This window comes from Drosophila hydei, unplaced genomic scaffold, assembly GCF_003285905.1.
Source record: "Drosophila hydei strain 15085-1641.00,03,60 unplaced genomic scaffold, DhydRS2 tig00000330-arrow-arrow-pilon, whole genome shotgun sequence".
In the NCBI taxonomy this organism is placed as follows: domain Eukaryota; kingdom Metazoa; phylum Arthropoda; class Insecta; order Diptera; family Drosophilidae; genus Drosophila; species Drosophila hydei.
Window position 1 is genome coordinate 166,380 of NW_022045710.1, and position 19,005 is coordinate 185,384.

Genomic DNA, 19,005 nt, shown 5'->3' on the forward strand with positions numbered 1-19,005 from the left:
GCAGGAGCAGCAACGCAAAGCCAGTCTCCGGTTCGAGGAAACCGACACGGACACGGACACGGACACGGAAACGGAAGCGGAAGCTGAAGAGCTTCAGCTAAGGCCGTTCAACAAAATTCCTTTACGTATGTTTAAAATGGATGCCGCTGATTTCTGGCAGCAAGCGCGCGCGCCCTTCTCCCTGCACCATCAGCAGCAACAGCAACAGCGACAGCAGCATCAACAGCAACAGCAACAGCAACAGCAACAGCAACAGCAGCAACAACAGCAGCAGCAACAACAGCAGCAGCACCATCATCAACATACGCACCCGCACCCGCATCCACATCCGCATCCACATCCGCATTCGCACCCCATAGCCGCTCAGCAGTCGTCGACCGCCAACAATAACCACCTGCCATTGCATAGCAAACTGGAGCAGCAGCAGCAACAGCCGCAGTCGCAGCTCTCGCCCTCACAACAACAGCAGCATGTCGATCAGTGCTATAGCCAAGAGGCGTTTGCTGTGCAGCAGTCGCTGGCAGCAGCGCCAGCAGCGGCGTCGGCGCACCTGAGCAATCATCACTTGCTGTTTAATGCAGCCGCAGCAGCAGCCGCTGCTGCGCACCTGAAGACAACGGCATTGAATAATAGCTCAGGCATTAATTCCGTTTCCGGTTCCGTTTCTGGCTCCGGCTCCGGCTCCGTTTCCGCAACCGATCAGCTGGACAATCCCAGCAATTGCAACAGTATCGGGAGCAGTCTTCTGCCCGTAAAAACCAAGCAGGAGCATCAACCGCAATCCCAGCAGCAGCAAAAGCATTCCGACGATCCGCATCCACGGCAACCGGAGCAGGCATATGCCACGAGCTTTTTTGCCGCCTCCAGTGAGCAGCATCCGCAACAGCCTCAGACGCAGCCGCAGGCACAGACGCAGCCACAATCACAGTCGCAGTCACAGTCGCAGCATCCACATCAGCATTCGCAGCAACCGCCGCATCAATCACACAGTCCGCTGATCTCCAAGCCCATCTCACAAGGTCAACAATCGCCGCAGCATTCGATAACGCCATCTGCCGGCAGCTCGACGCCCGATATTAAGTACAATAACGAAAAACTAGCCAATGAGATTCAGGTAAAACAATCAAAATGAATCTAAAGACAATCAAATTGGTAAGTTAGACAGCTAAAAGTTAAACAAAACATTCAGCTAAACCTGCCACACGACGTGATCCTGAACAGACTGTTGAAATCACAGGAAATTAAGCAAAGCTCTGCAAGAGCCGAGCCATTTGCTGATATTCAAATTCAAAAAGCCTTTAAGAGAATCACAAATGCATTTCATTCGTTAAGGGAATTTATACTCTTGAAAGCGTAAGAGAGAGAAGAGCAGAACATAGTGTCGAAGAGACCAAGTCTCTTAAATTGCCCACACGTATTTACTAAATATGATTCCATGTATCTCATCCTTACCCCTTTACTTAGAAGTCAAAAGAGCTGAACGAAGAGAGAAGGGGTACGCGACGATGAAGATGTGTAGTAAAGAGAGTGAGTCAAAGCTCTCTTATTTTACGAGCCTTCTAGACATTTTAAATTGTGGCTATAGTCCTCTGCCTGCTTGAGAGTTAAATTTGGTCTTGAATTTTCTTCTTTGCTGCTAACAATTCCACCTAAGGTGGGAGATTTGGAGGTGGGGGAGATTGGTGATGTGGGCAGCAGCAACAAATTTCCCCTCTTAAAAAAGCGAAATTTTCAATTACCTTTTTGTCTGTTTGAAATTATAGGGACGGCAGCGTGAACAACTCGGAGAGTGAGTGAGAGAGAGAGAAAGAGAGAGTTGAAACATGAAAGGGACAAAATTCTTATCGCCTGCTTAGTTTTTTAGGTGGCTTTTTTGCCAAGTAACCCCAATTCATAAACGTCGACGTTGGCTATTTCTCCTCCTTTGTTTCTCTGTATGTGTGTGTGTGCGCCTGTCTGTATGTTTGACTGTGAATGTGTTTTGTGGCTGGGGTGGAATTTAATCTATGAGTTGATTTTGGGGTGTGAGTGAGCGCAAGTTTAGTTTTATACCACTACACAATATACATATACAACGGACACACACATACAGAGAGTCGTTATTCCTGTTCTTACGTCGGACGCTGTCCGCGGCCACTGCTGTTTCTGTTTTTGCTTTGCCTTTTCCGCGCCACATGCAGCGCGCAAGAGAGAGAGCGAGTGCTTTTGTTATTTTTTCTCGTTCTTTGCTTTGTTTTTTATGCTGGTTTTTTCCCTGAATGTAACTCACGCATAATTTCTTGAAGAAAGCAATAATAGTACGAGCACACACACACATACAAACAGAGAGATTCAAAGCGATGTCGACGAGTTAGAAAGAGAAGCACAAGTTGACGCAAGTAACGGGACTCAGAGCAGAACCGCTGGCGTCGACGACGGCGACGGCGACGGCGACGGCGACGGCAACGGCAACGGCAACGACGACGACGACAACAGAGCATAAGACGTTGCGACTGGTATCCCGTTTATGGATAAGGCGAAACGTCTGCCAGCAGAAGTTCAAAGGACATCGGGCCGTCAGGTTGTGTGTGCCTTCGCGTTTTGCTACAGTGAAATATCGTCATAGAAACAGAAACAGAAACAGTTTGTCAGTTGTAGCAAATAGGCGGTCGCGCTCTAAGTGGTATTTAAGCACCTATAATTCCAACTTATGAATCACTCAAAGACAAACGGTTAATAATCGAAATGAGTTTAGTGCCAGCCCCCAGTCCATCCAATCAAACAAAAAACACCAATCGTTGCCTTTCGAGCTTTAAAGCCGGCTTCTGGTGCCCTCGAAAATAAGCTCACACATACACAGAGACAGAGACAGACACAGACACATATAAATACATGGACAGGCATGTTGATAAACAGAGATGTGTGTACACATATGAAAAAACAGTTATTTCCACACCCACACCCACACACACACACATGTGAGTTCGTGAAGTAAACAAACAAATAATTTGACAAGGACACCGCAAGAGCTGATGAAGCTGATCCAAAGGACTCCAATTGGACTCACAGCTCTTAATCAGGTCTCCACTCACACACGCACACGCATCACGCACACACATGTCAAGTGTGCACTTGCACAGATATGCAGAGACGTGTAACGGAGCCAGCAACAAAGATAACTAAAAGCAGTCGACGCGCGCGCGGCAACAAATCAAAATATATATATACATATATGTAAAACATATATCCACACATATATATATATATATATTATTTTCTTTGATTTCCAACCTCGACTCGAACTCCTTTTGCAAAAAAAAAAAAAACAAAAAATGACTCTTGACTGTGAAAAGGAGCACGATGTAATTTTGTTTTCCAATTGAAACTCTGTCAAAATTTTAACTAACCCAACCAATTATCTATTTAGTTCTATTATAATTTCAAATTTTGGTTACTCTCTTACTCCATGAGTCGGTCGGCCCGCATTAGATTTTTAGATACAAAGATTAGAAGAGAAGTGTTGTTAGCACTTATGACTTATGATATGAAGATAATATTACATTGTTCAACGAATACAGAAATTAAACATTTCCAGTGAAAAATTCAGTTTGAACATCTTCTCCAATCCTATATCTTTTACATGTTACTAGAGTCCTGTTAGGGGAAACTCTCCAGCTTAATGGAGGGCAGATTGTCAAAGAGAAGAATTGATCGGGCAGCGACCATCTTTGAGGCTTCCCATTTTTAAGTTATTTTAATTAATGAGCTTTATTTTAGCCCAAGTTTAAAGGGCGAAACAAAAAAAATTAACTTTCTTTGAATTATATAGTAAATGTAACTGTAAATGTTGTAACCCGACTAACCGCTAATAGAGAAACGCACGTAATGTTTATTTCTTTAACTAGAATATTTCATAAGCATAAATTAAAATATAATTTATTGGTTGGCTTCAGGCCAAGTTTATGGATTTGCCAGGTCTGGACAGGTCTGCTTCACCTTGCTCCATGAGGATACTCTACGGGCTTAACTTCCACACTACGACTCAAGAAACTCTGTGCTTCGGGCCTAATCGACCTTAAAACTATAGAAATATTGTAAATGTAGTGGGCCAGCAGTAAGTCATCTGTCCGATTTGTGTACTCCGAGCCTGGCTGGAACATGTAGTTAAGACATAGTTTAAAAATCGGATTGAAGATAATAATTTAGCGAGGACATCCTGAAGGATTGACGCGCGCATGTGTATGGGCGAAGAGACGGACGGACGGACGGACGGACGGACGGACGAACGGACGGACGGACAGATGCAGGAACGGACGAATAGATGCTATGATGGCGGAGCGAACGCTCTTTCTCCTTCTTTCGGTCAACTTTCAAGTAAATTTCTGACAAAGGCAGATTTGACTTTCACAGTGAAGCTCGCATTTGATGTCGCTGTCTCTTTCTCTTATTCTCTTTGCATCACTTTCTTAATGTTGATGAAGAGATAAGTGAAGCAGATCTCCTTCTTTCCCTTCAGTAGTTATTTCTTTTCGTTTTACTGTTGAATGCCTGGAATATTGCTAATTATGATATAAAGGATATACACAACTTAATTAACTGTTTCTTATATGCATCTCTTTGCAGCTTCAGCTTTCGAGATCGAGCAGCGCTGCCGCAATCAGTGAACGAACCCTTGAAGAATGTTGGTCGACCCTGCAACGAGTGAGTTGGCATCTCTTCCGTTGTGTATAGTACTCTTCCACGTTGAAGACACAAAACACACACACACACACACACACACACACACCCCCACACCCACTCCCACACCCACACACACACACATACAAACCAGCAACTAAAGTCACATGTACATGCATATCCAATACCTTTAAGTATCTCATATATTTGAAACATATCCTAAGTTCGTGGCAAGGACAAGACGAGTCTTGACCTCTGGCTATTTTAGTTTTTAAAGTTTCTTAATGTCTATGAATATATATATATAGGTGTGTTCGAAAAGCATAGAGAGACTTCCAATCTACTTTTGGTAAACCTGATAAGGGAGTCTCCCCAAGTCGGAGGGGTCAATAGACAGTTTAAGTTTCTAGCCGTAAGACTGTTGAGTATCTATAGTTTTACCCAATTTTCCAGATATTTCATAACAGATATTTAGTCTAGGGTCATCCCCACGAGTATACCTATGTATATATTACAAGTATTCCAAGCAAATGAATCACATTTGGATGAGAGTAATTCGAAGTGGCAAGACTTGGCATTAGCTTTTCTTTCGAATGGGTGGCAATAGGGGAATCTGTGGATAATCTTAATGCCAAATCTGAAATGGATATTCTAAGTATCCAAACAGCAAAGACACGCACACTTACACACTCAGAGTTACAATAATCCGTTTTAATTTGCCATCATCATCAGAATCCGAAAGGATCACGTAGTCAACAACTGCAATGCTTACTGTAGTTTTGTTTTTAAGTCAATAAACAATGATTTTACACATTTTATGTTTTACTTTGTTTTTCTTAAATTGTTCTTTTCTTATTCAAGTTGCTCGTTTTTTCTTGGTTTTCTTAAACTTTGTTCCAAATCAACGGTAAGTTTCGAATATTTCATTTGTTTTCTTTTTTCACATAGCGAACAACCCTGCTACGACCCAAGTACACGCCCAACGCCCAACGCCCAACGCCCCTCCCACATGCGCACACACACACTTGCATTTACATTGTGCTATACGTAAAGGTGTTTGTGTGAGTTGAATGCCTCGATAGATAGGGAAAAGTGCATCATTTTTCGTGACGTCACACAACTTCGCTCTTGTGTACAGCTCTGATCGCAGAGCTGGCCAGCTGGAGCAAATATATATTATATAAATATATATATATATATTGTTCGGCTTCTCAAGACGTTTCGACTCTATTAATAGAGCTAAATGTGACAAAGACAGCGGTGCACACAGCCGCTAGTGCTTCTTCTTCCTCTTCAGCATGTCTTCGTGAATATGGTTGGAAAGCTGCATCGTTCCTTTCCCACATGTTCCCCTTTGAACTCATTAGCATGAAATGAGGCATAAGATCTACATACATATATTCACATATACACTCCTCGGCATTAGGTTAGCGCCATCTTTTTACTCTTTTATTCGATTTTTCCAATTTCTACTTTCTGTTGCACGAAAATTTTTTTTTTTTTGAGTTTGTTATTCTTTTATGTGATCTGTGACCAAAAAACTTTGATAAAATAACTTTTATATTGCTATACAATGTTGCTCTATTTTCGTCAAAAACTCTTCATCGGCAGGGGACGGAATGACGTTCCACACTGAAAAATAATTTTACTCACACTACTTTTGTGTAGGAATCAAAGAAAAAAATGGTCGTAAGCCAAGTTTTTAAAATTCTAAAGATGTAGTTCAAAAGCTGGATATCTATAGAAACTAAAACTTAGGAGCAAACCACACATAAATTTTGGACAAGTCAATATAACTCGGCCTTCCCAGTTCAAGTACTTAGATTGATCATATGAAAAAATTGTAATTTGGAACTCCCGGAGCTCTGTAAAGGGGAGCATCAGTTCCGCTTGCTCAGCCGGATTGCAGGTACGATGGTGTGCGAAGCCAGCTCTTGTATTGGTTCCTATAAATTGCAGCTTTTAACTTTACAACAAATGTCAAATGTCTTGAAATAGTTGGCCAAGAAGGTGTACGAGTCTGGAAATCAATATAATAAAAAAAAGTTAATTAAAAGCATCCCAAGCTTAGTTCGTGATTTCATTAAACTTCATTCTTTGTTTATACAATGCGATTCCGAATTCAAATATTCAAATTACAGCAGCCAATTTTATTTTATTTTAAGAAGAATTTATGGAAGATTATTTGTTAAATATTGCGGAACTATCAAATGATTAATTTTGATAATATGCAACAAAAACAAAGCATAAAAGTGGGCGTTAAAATAACGCAAAGGAGTGTATATATTTCAGAGAACATATTTGTCTGGACTTACATACATACATATATACACAATGCTGATCAGGAAAATATGTATAACTTTAAAAACGTTAACACGAAACAAAACTCAAGCTAAAATGAATGAGCACAGGCACACATACTTACATATATACATAACTACAGATAGACACACAATTACATACACTTGTATATAAACACATGTGGATAGATATATGTAGTGAAGCTCATGAAGATGCCAAAGGACGCACAGACATATCAAAGGAACGTTCAGAGTATCCTGAGTGTGTGAACGGGTATGGGTTATGTCTGGAATTGTGTTCCACCCTCGATGCTCAGAAAAAACTGAAAGAAAAACATGAGATGCACACACACACGAGCAACATTTTTTTTGCAACCATTTTTATTTTGTTCGCCTTCGACCACTATCTTTTTTTCTTTTTCTTCTTTCTTTAATTCCCTACTTTTTTGTTTCGTTCCTGCTTGTATTAGCTGTGGCATACGGCGACACCGGCAAGAAGCGTTTGGCTGCTTCGTCTTTCCCTCGTGCGCGACACACACTCACGCTTCCACGCACACACACTGCCTAACTGTACATAGCAGTACATCCCCTTTGCAACTCTCCCTCGTCCTCTCCCTCTTCCTCTCATTCCATGGGCGTGTGTTGAAGAATTAGAAAAAAGGTAACAACAAAAAATGCGCTACGGTAAAACAGAGAAAGAAAATGGTTATAAAAAACTTGCAATAGAAAAAATATATGTACGTATATGTAAGGCAGCATATGCACTCGCACAGTCGCATATAAAAGTATTCATTCACATATAAATTTGAGTGCATATATACATATATATACATATATATGTACGTGTACTTAGTAACTTAGTAGTAGTTTCTATAAAATATATAGATTGCCTTAAGTATTTCCATTGCGTTAAAAAATCGAATAATTATCTGAACAGCTTTGTCTTATGAATTTAGAAGCAGTTATATTTGCATACATACATACATATACATATACATGAAGTATATGCTGTATATATGCATGTAGGTGTGTGTGTGAAAATGTGCACTTTTAGGGATTCTGTGTTCGGTCTAGTCGTAGTTCCCCTCTTCTCCAACAACCATTAGCAACTGACCCTCGTCCATTTCGCATTCCATATTCACATTTCTCCTTACCCCTTCTATACGCACAGACACAGACACACACAGTTGCTATTATCGCAATCTCATTTGCCCGGCGATTCGCAGAACTGCCGTTGGCTGGCTAGTGGCTGGGCAGCGCCGCCAGTGTGTGTGTGTGTGTAGTGCTCGCCATTTTTATGCGAGCGAAGGAGCTCCGGACTAGCGACCAAATGAATTAAAAAAAAAAAACAAAAAAGTGCAGTTGCAAAGAGTCTCGGCCAAATGACGAGCAACAGCAGCAACGAATCGGCGGGAGTGCAAACAAACCGTTTGGCGACCAACCAACCAGAGAACACCGCACGCGGGTTGTCTCACTGGCTTGTCCGCCCTGACTGCCTGCCACCTGCCCGACTGCCCGACTGCCCGACTACTCGACTACCCAACAACCCGACCGTCTGACTGCCTTTGCCAACTCAGTGTGCGCCTTCGTTTTCTGCGTTCTCTTTCCTTTTACTCGCACCTACTACCATATTTCTAGCGGATATTTAAGGTGTTTATCGTTGGATACTTGTCTCTCTCTCTATTTCTCTTTCCATTTAGCCGTACAAGATATAAATCTCTTCTTATATGTGTTTAGACTATAACTTTACGTTAGGCGAATTTTCGCATCCCGAAGATAGCACGAACCGCTTCCAAAGTCCGTGATTACATATCTGTACTTAGCTAACTAGTACTGCTTTTGATACCCATTGAAAATGGGGAGTCAAGGTATACAAATGTATGCAACAGGCAAGTATATATATTCTTGATCAAGACGATAAGCCGAGCCGATTGAGCCAAGTCTGTCTGTCCGTCTGTCTGTCCGTATGTATCTCAGAATTACAGACTTGTAAGTCCGTCTATAGCACGCGCATATTAAGTTTCTACCCAATAATCAATACCTATTACCGTTTTATTGTTATAGATTAAATACATTATTAAAATGCAGTTATTATATATCGTACAGGTTAGATCATATGCTGAAAATGTCATTAAGATCCATTAAATAAGACAGAAGTTATTAAACAAAACGTTTGGCCAATTTGCAAAAGCACATGTCAAGCAGCGCCAAGCGTACGAATTTTTCCTATACATGTGCAACATACACATATGTACATATTTCCTATTCTAAGAGTCGAAATTGCGATTGAATTGAGCTTCAATTCTCAGCTGCTACTTAAATTGATATTTGCAGTTTCTTGCAGCATCAGTGCAGTGACGGTGTTGGTCGACGGAAACAAAACTTGATAGAAACTATTGAAAGTATTAAAAAAGAGAGATAGGACTCTGATCAGGGTATCGTCTAGTCGGGCACCCCGATTAGAACTTTCTTGTTTTAACTTATATTTATTTAATTTGAGAAAAATTCCATACGCGACCTTTACCACTCATTTCAGAGTCTCATTTTTTTGCCCACTTTTTTGTGCGATTCTGTTTTTGCTTCTGCAGTTTAATAAAAATCAGCAAAAAGTGGATTTCGGTTGATACGATCTAAAATGGCATATATGCATATATATTATGCTTAACAAATAATAAATATAAATATGTGAATATTACATACATACCATATGCATCTATGGATTACCAAAGGACGCTATATATACATAAATATCAGATCACAAATATATATATATATATATACATATATATATATATATACATATATATATATATATATATATATATATATATATATATATATACATGTATATATATATATACATGCCTTTTAAGATTTGCTCAATTTCTACTTTTATTAAATATATATATATATACATATATTTAAATCGTTTTTAAAAAGTAAAAAGTAAAAAAATTGCCATGAAAAAAGAAGACAAACTTAAAGTGTTTTGCTGACTTGTTTTCGTCTTGTACAACATGCAACTGTACACATTTTTATAGTTGGCCTCAACAACAAAAAACAATAATAAAAAACAATAATAAGCAAAAAGAATTTTACTTATATTTGGCGGATAATCTATAAATAGCACCAGAAAGCTAACTCCAACAGCATTTTCTGCGTGAAGTTAGTAGACAAAAGTCAAATAAATTCTCCCTCCACATAGTAAATACATCATATATATATATATATATATATATATATATATATATATATATATATATATATATATATATATATATATATATATATATATATATATTATATATATTTATAAGCTACTTACCAATTGGAGCAGAATCTTGACAATCGTTACAGAACTAAGTAGAGCAACGGCGAATCGTGTATACAAACTGAATATGAATAAATTATAAAATATAATTTGGAACATATCAAATATAATGAGGACTAAAATTGAAAAATGTATTTATAAATAATATTGAAATAAAACAAAATAAAACATATATAAGAAATGTTATAAAAACATTATTATATATATAACAAAATAAACAAGTAAATTAAATGAACTAAATAATGTTAATAAATTAATAATGTAATCATTTAAGATATTTATCTATTCAAAAATATTTATAAATAAATATAAAAGATAATATAATAAAATAAAAACAATATAAAATTATAATATCCAATAAATCTAAATATATTTATTTGTGTAACAATTTATAATAATAAATTTTAAAAGTAAAAATAAATAAAAAGTGCATTAATAAAAATTTTAGAAATAATGACTAAAATAGATATCAATTGAAATATCATAAAAAAAATATAAAATATTGAAAATATTTTATTAATCACGAAAAATATAAAAATATACGCAGATCAGATATTTGTCATCACCCTAAACACACACACACACACACAATCAACCACATTCTTATTCTTGAAGTGTTCAGGGTGAATCGAATAACTTAAAGGAAAATTCGTGAACTCCAGACTAGCAACTAGGCCAGAGTCAGTTGAGGCAATCGGTAGTCCTGTAGCTGCTACTGTAAAACGAGACTAGTGGGAGAAACTCACTATATATTTACAAATCTTCCGACTAGCGAGGCTTTACTGTAAGTAGGTCAGTTCTCTATGTTATCTATGCCTAGTCTAATTGAAATAGATGATAAAGTATAAAACCGACTAGGCTTAAGGACTCTAGCTTGGAGTTTGCAACTATATATACATATATGGTATGCATATATGTATAAGAACATACTTAACGGTGTCCGATCTCTTCTAACCGGTATGCTCTCTCTCCCTTTCTCTCTCTATCTCCTACTCTGTTTTTCCTTCGCCCTATTCGAATGGTTCAGCTTTTCATGCACAAGAGCGCCATGCAGCAAATCCAACAGCAGATACCACGAGTCGGACTGGGTGCCCATGGCGTGGCCAGTACTGCCAGCATTGGGGGCAGCACGACACCCGGTGGATCGGAGACAAAGCCCCATCAGTGCCACCAGTGCATGAAGAGCTTCTCCAGCAACCACCAACTGGTACAGCATATACGCGTCCACACCGGAGAGAAGCCCTACAAATGCTCCTACTGTGATCGTAGATTTAAGCAGCTATCCCATGTCCAACAGCATACGCGACTCCATACCGGTAAGTATCCATATACATTTATACACATATACATATACATATATATGTATATGTATATATTTCTCAGGGCCTCGAACCGCTCGAGTATATTTTCCGAATTTCAAAAGCAATCCGGACATTGCAGAAACCCAATATACTCATATCACCTCGTAGACGAGTATACGAAAAGTACAGCCAATGGCGAGACTAAAAGCCCTTGCTTAAGATCAAATGCAATTTGCAGTTTTTCCTAATTACAATTTGGATTTTCTCTGGTCCTAACTTGAATTCATATTATGTGCTTATTACTTATTATTTTTTTTTCGTCTCATAATTACAACGCTGATGAAAATGTTTGGTACTTGTGACAAATTAAAACGGCCGTCACTTTCTATCGCTCTCGCTCCCACTCTCGGTCTCGCTCTCGCTTTGCCTGCTCCACCTGCAATGTGGAACAAATTCATTCTTTTATCGTAAAAAACTGCAAATTAAATTCCTCTGACAGATTGACGTTAATTTTTTTGTTGATTAATGATTTGAAAATGAGTGTTTTAGTGCAGGGTATTCTAAGGTCGTTCACTCGTCTGTTTTCTTCACGTACATAACTTTCACATCAATGTCAAACTGTTTTGGTTCACTGTGCGCCGACAACTAGAGCCCTTAGCGGCTCTCCTCTTTCAAATGTCGAACTTGCTGGACTGTCAGTATAATTCGGCCATCTCGCTCACACCAATGCCGATTGCTCTGTGCGCCATTCCACATTTACTGTTTCGCCTTGCATTGCATTTGCAGCAATCGTTGTGTCCGGACGCACGACAAATATTTATATTACGCACACAGCCAACAGCTAGGAAACGGCAGACGAGCGAATTGGCGAAATGGCGAAATGACAAAATGACAATGATAATTAAATAAACTTTGAGTGCTTTTTGTCGCGACTTTTTCGAGCAGCACCAGCTGCGAACTGCAACTGAGTAAAAATACCTATGGGAATAGTAGTAGCAATATATTTTATTCAGAATCAGGATGGGATTAGGGATGACGGAATGGCTGGCGAAAATTATTCAGCGTCATTAGCTACATTGAAAGCATTTTTTTTAAACATTTTTTGTGTCAAAGGATCTCTCCACCTCTTAATTGAAGTAAGTTTCTTTCACACCTGATTGCAGGATTACAATTAAATATATTTTCGTCTGGTTTTCTTTTTGGTTTTTTCCTCAGTTTTTATGCATAGTTTTGTGTCACCACTCACTTCCCTTCTTCTCGTAATGCAGAAAACAGAAATCAAATACGTTTTAATTAAAAACCAGTTTGCACCCTGCCAAAGCCAAACCCAAATCCAAACCCAAACCGGAAGCTGCCCGACGACCTTCAGCTGTGTGTTTATGTAGCGATTGTTGTCCTGGTCAGGTCATGTCTTGGCGTGCACAGCAAGAAAAACTCGATCATTTCGTACCTCTATGTGCATTCGTGTTGAGTGCCAGAGGCAAAGCACCCTTTACAAGGTACGGGTTGTACCATTGCCCTCATAAACGACAGATTTTGGTACGCACAGGTGACAAGCCTCTAATCCCAAACGGACTTCCATGCTACATTGTTGCAAGACTGCTACCTTCCAACCACCTGAGGCAGCTTGTACGGTTTAGTGTACCATTGATTTAGTAAAGTAGCAACTCTGGTACATCTGTCCAATCCATAGATCTGGATGATTTGAACTCAAATATTTGATGATGTTTGACTATTGTTAATAGTGAGACCTAACAAAAAAGAGGTTGAACTTCTCGCAGTGTGTGCTTCGGCTGGATAATCAGGCATTGCAATGGTAATCATTCATTGTCGCTCTACCATCTAACCGGCTAACAGGTTAGCCAGCTACAAACGAGCATCTCCATCCGCATCCGTATCAGCCTCAGCATCTGCGTTAGCGTTAGCGTCCGCGGCATCATCAACAACTAAACTCAAAAGATAATGGAGAGGCTATTAAGCAGTCGACCACAGACCCTTGTCCTTGTCCTTGTCGCCTGCACCCGATCAACCCGTTCTTGTATATAAGTAAAAGGCGCCGAAGCGCGCGAGTCACGGAATTCCTCTCGGCTAGCACGTATTCTCAGGCGTTGCATACTTTAAGGCGCTATAAGTACGCTTGGCCAAATAGAAAGACTCGACATTGTGCTGTTAGGTGTGAAGTGGCGTCGTGGGCACATGGAGGGGGACATGGAGGATAGAGCTGGGAGTGTTCTAAGGAATTCCACTGGCAACCGCAGCTTTCGTCTGCCCTGACTGCACTTTGCTGGTATTTATTTGCATTTAGTAGTAGGTGTCGCTAGCCAGGCGAAGTGACTGTAAGTAGCTTAAACGGTTTTCTTCATTTTCGTCCTTTGGCACCTTACGGACCCGCGCTCACTATGCTGACCTTCCATGTTTTCATTTAATTGCGCGTTCAAATGAAATTAATTTTCGAGCAAATCTGATACACGTAATTGCCGCAAAGCTGCAACTTTTTAAGGCAAAAAGCAACGAGCAACGCACAACGCGCAACAAGCCACTGCAACTGGGACGACCCTAAATAATTCCTACTCATTCAGGCGGCGAGCTTGCGCGAGGTTCGACATCATTTTCTAGCGTTTACTTTTTAATCTCGTTAAATGAAGTCAATCAGTCAATTAGCATCTGAGACGAGACGTTCAGCACTTAGACCCAACGTCCAAGTGTCTTCGCTACAAGATTCCTCCTCGCTCAGTTCATATTAAAGACCTATTATTTTGGAGCCAGTTTATTTTATTTTTCTCAATTCCACATTCCACATTCCACTTTCTCAACTTCCGATTTAACATATATAGGCAATGTAGCCAAAATGTGAAAGAGCTTGCTCTTCTAATGATAAGCCAATAGACCAAGCGAATGCAGGCCATTTGAAAATCCTTTGAAATCTGTTCGATTGCACAGATGCTAATAGCAAAGGGTTTATAATAAGTGACTATTCTCTCGAATTCTATTAATCGAATCGCAACTGCAACTGTGTTACGTAAAGTGTAAAGAATGTTTGAAAACGCAAAGCGAGCTGAGGTTGGGGTATGTCGTGGTGGGGCACTCCCGACTCTTCCTTCTCTCTCCTTCCTTGCTGTGTCATTAACGCATTCTGCCTATCGCAGATATAGGTAAACCTGTAGAGGTGATATCAAATATAGAAATATTTTGTAAATATAGACTTGATCAAAGAAAGGCTATTAAGAGAAGACTAAGAAAAGACTGAATATATACTACCAAATATCTGGCAAGTCGAACTCAATGGAACGACTAAGTCACTCCGAAACCCGAAGCTCTGAAACTATATCTCCTAAGTTTTCGAGCTGGGTATCCAGCAGTTAGGATACTTGGAGCCCGTTCCCAAATACGGGGCTTGGAATGAATGAGAGATGCTTTGCCCATCTTTCGCTCAAGAGCATAATTGGCACACAGCTTAGATTGCCTGACTCTGACGGTGGCTAGGCAGACTGTGTCCGGGTCGATGTGCTATGGAGGGATTTCACTACTTCGAGTTTGCATTGCGGGAAAGTTGAAATTGTAATGTTTGGTGAGTCCAGATGAGCGCAACTGAGAATAGATAAACTCGACTACATTGATACTCTGTACTGGCTTCGCCCTCTAATCTTTACCTTTTGGCTTCTGAGTTTACATCTTCTGGCCCTTGGGGGCTCGATGAAATACAGTTTGATGTCCCATATATATGTTATCCGAATTGCATTCTTCCAGGAGAGAGACCGTACAAATGCCACCTGCCGGACTGCGGTCGAGCATTCATCCAGCTATCCAATCTGCAACAGCATTTGCGTAACCATGACGCGCAAGTAGAGCGGGCCAAGAATCGTCCATTCCATTGTAATATTTGTGGCAAGGGATTCGCCACAGAGTCCAGCCTGCGCACCCACACGTCGAAGGTAAGTATTCTGACACTGACTAATGGACATCGATCATAAACAATTCCACAAATCCACAATTCATAACTTCCCAAAAACTCAACTCAAAAAATGTTTTTTTTTGTACTTTTGTCTGCTGCCAAAAATAAAAACGCACCTTCATCACCATCAATTTATTCGACTTGCACGGTATTCTCATTGATCTGAACTCGCCTCAACTCAGGAGCTACAGCTGCATCTTGGTGTCTTGCAGCAGCATGCGGCACTCATTGGGGGACCCAATGCCACTTCATGCCCTGTATGCCACAAGCTCTTTTTGGGCACCGAGGCGCTTATGGATCACATGAAGCATGTCCACAAAGAGAAGTCCTCGCCTCCAACCGAACCACGTAAGAACTCACACCAAGTCGCCTCCTCCTCCTTTCCGTTTTGGATTCACCAATCCAAAGACCCAAGGATCGATTCAAGATTCACTGAATTCAAATTGCATTTTGAGTTCACTGAGTCTGAATTGCCTCTTTGATACTTACCAATGACTAATGAGCTCTTCGTCACTCACTCTGGGTTAAGCGGCTCAATTCGGAGATGGTATCCACGGAAGCGGCTCACTTGCGGCGCAATGCGCGTCCGAGTTGAGCTGCGCTCAACCATCGACCACCAGTGGATCAAGTTTGAATGACAGCTACCTCGGCAAGCGGAGAACCGCCAACCATCCCTGTCCCGTCTGCGGCAAGCACTATGTCAACGAGGGTTCCTTGCGCAAGCATCTCGCCTGCCACGCGGAGACCTCCCAGCTGACCAGCAGCCTGCGCATGTGGCCCTGCTCTGTTTGTCAGGCAGTATTCACCCACGAAAACGGTAGGTGCACGGCTTGATATTGCTGGATGTATCGCTATATATTTTACTGGATCTCCCAACTTGCAGGTCTGCTCACCCACATGGACCATATGCGTATGGATCCAAAGCATCAGTTTGCTGCACAATACGTTCTGGTATGTACCTTACCTACACAGAGGACTTAACTTTCACCTTCATTTCAACTGTACCTTCACGCTGCTTTATTTCAATTGCATAATACCCTAATACCCGGCTTTATCCTTTATACTTTGCTGCCTTAAGATACCCCTTTCTTGTCACGATATCTTCTGCTTTGCGTCTTGAGTGTACCTTTTTTGTAATGTACCTACATGTGTACCTCTTTTACTTTCTTACTGCAGTCTCGAGCGGCAGCCGAGCAGAGGGAACGAGAGTCCCTGTTGGCAGCCACTTTAGCTGCCTCCTCGACCAGTAGCGGAGTCCGAGACCCGGCTGGACACCTGTTGCCGTTGGGCGTGGGCGTGGGCGTGGGCGTGGGTGTAGGTGCGGGAGTGGGCGCTACACCTGGAGGAGGATCCAACTCGTTGTGCCCCTCGCCATCCGCGAACTCGGAATGTTCATCGAATGGACGACTCTCTTCGTCATCCACATCGGATCAGGATCAGGACCAGGACCAGGACCAGGACCAGGACCAGGACCAGGACCACGACCAGGACCAGGGCTTGAGCGAAAACGAGAACAGCAGTCACAACAATAACATTATAAGCGTTAACAACAACAACAATAATAGCATTAACAATAACAACAACAACTGCAGCTCAAACAAACTCAACTTGAACGAGCTGCGTCTGCCCAGTTCCAGCCAGTACAGCATGGACGCCGAGCTGCACGCGAATCGCATGTCCCTGATGGCGGCAGCATCAGCTGCCGCTGCAGCTGTCGCAGCATCCGCAGGCTCCCGGTCGCAGGACGGAGCCATAGACGGCGTCACTGCCGGCGCAGGCAGCGCCGTAGTCCAGGCGGCAGTCGTCAACCTGGCCGCCGCCATGCGCATGAACAATCCCGTAAACCATCAGCCACAGGTAAGGACTGTAATATTCCTGCATACATATCTGACAATGGCTGTTGGGAACTCGGCAGCAGGGCATCTAGCCATCTGGGCAGTTGTTCCATTAGCCTAAACCCTTTGATAATGGGAATTCAGTGTGTAAGCTCCTAGTAAAATCGGAGAAAACTCAACAGTCTCTAGCTCTAAATCTAATAACGAATTCTTAGGTTATGCCACGAGCTATCGAAGATAGGATCAACTTGTCTTACACTGCTTTATAGCTGAAGAGGAAGGATCGACTCAAGTCGACATCTTCGCCCTGGTCATGGGGTTATGGGGTCTGAATTTGGAATTTCAATGGGTCAAGGTGTACCTCAATAAGATTTAACTTTAACAGTTGAAGTTGATTATGGCAATGGCAGATGATATGATGTTTGATATGTGTTTCTTTCACTTTTAGCCAAGCGAGCACCAGGTACTGCAGCAGCAGAGCCAGCAACAGCCACAGCTCCAGCACCAACATCAGCATCAGCATCAGCATCAACATCAACATCAACATCAACATCAACATCAACATCAACTCCACCATCAGCAGCAGCTGCCTCTCTTGCCACTGCTTTCGCCGCTTGGCAGCCAGCAGAGCCATGCGGGGGGCAACAATGGCACGCGACGATCGCCGACTATAAACGTTCCTAGTTTGCAAATGCAGAGCGACACATCGGCTTCGGTGATGATAAACATGATGCGGGGCTCGCTGGACTCCAGCTTGGGCGGCATGCATCAAATGGAGGCGCTGCATCATCAGCATCATCAGGCGTCCAATTATTCGCAGCACGCTGTGACGCCCAGCTCGCAGCAGGCGTCGTCGCATCCCCAGCATCCACATAGCCATCATCCGGAAACGGCTTTGCGCATGCATCAGCAGGCGGAGGCGATATTGCGCTCCCACACAGAGGCTGCGTTTCGTCTGGCTGCTTCGGTGGCCGCCACGAGCGTGACGCCTTCCAACACTGGCGCTATCAAAAGCGAATCAACAGTGGGAAGTTCAGCCGCCGCTCAGCAGCAGCAGCAGCAGCAGCAGCAGCAGCAGCAGCCGCAGCAACAGAGGCAGATCAATGGCAATGATATGCACGCATCGCCGCATAGTTTCCCAACAAGCGCGAACCAAGCATCCCACAGCACCCACCCGCAGTCGCAACAGGAACAACACAATTCATGAAGTCTATGAGACTTGATGCTTGCCACGAATCAGCAGCAACCATAGCAGCGATAGATTGCCGTACCGAGAACCTAAATCATTAAGCTACATATATGTATATATATATGTATATATATACATATATTTATATATATATATATATATATATATATATATATATAAAGAGAGAGTGAAAGAGAAAGAGTAATGTCACGGTTTTCGCACTGTAATGGCAGCACCCAGTACAACGAACTACATCTGGCTCCTGTCTCTTTGCTGTGACTAAGAAGGAACTTAAGCAACCCTTACCTTCTCCCACCCCACCCCTCTTCCGTACGACTATAAACAAACATCAGTTTACCTATTTATGTATTTATGTATGTATATATGTACGTATGCATGTTTGCATGTGCGTGTGTAATAAGCAACATGTGCATGTATTGT

The 19,005-nt window shown here is 41.7% G+C and overlaps 1 protein-coding gene across 1 annotated transcript; it reads left to right on the forward strand.

Moving 5' to 3' along the window:
• Window positions 1-115: 115 nt before the first annotated feature.
• LOC111593720 lies at window positions 116-18,656 on the forward strand. The gene is made up of 10 exons (XM_023306691.2): window positions 116-1,114; window positions 4,603-4,680; window positions 11,315-11,603; window positions 15,336-15,520; window positions 15,723-15,888; window positions 16,070-16,357; window positions 16,424-16,491; window positions 16,717-17,397; window positions 17,824-17,862; window positions 17,947-18,656. Exons 1-10 carry the CDS (start codon window positions 128-130, stop codon window positions 18,580-18,582), a joined length of 3,417 nt encoding a protein of 1,138 aa, XP_023162459.2. The 5' UTR covers window positions 116-127; the 3' UTR covers window positions 18,583-18,656.
• Window positions 18,657-19,005: the final 349 nt, after the last annotated feature.

Bases quoted from the DNA above. Each gene is read 5' to 3' on its own strand.
- LOC111593720 (XM_023306691.2), top strand. From the start codon at position 128: ATGTTTAAAATGGATGCCGCTGATTTCTGGCAGCAAGCGCGCGCGCCC. The intron at 4,681-11,314 runs GTGAGTTGGCAT...CGAATGGTTCAG, and splicing joins GTTGGTCGACCCTGCAACGA to CTTTTCATGCACAAGAGCGC. The intron at 16,358-16,423 runs GTAGGTGCACGG...CCCAACTTGCAG, and splicing joins AGTATTCACCCACGAAAACG to GTCTGCTCACCCACATGGAC.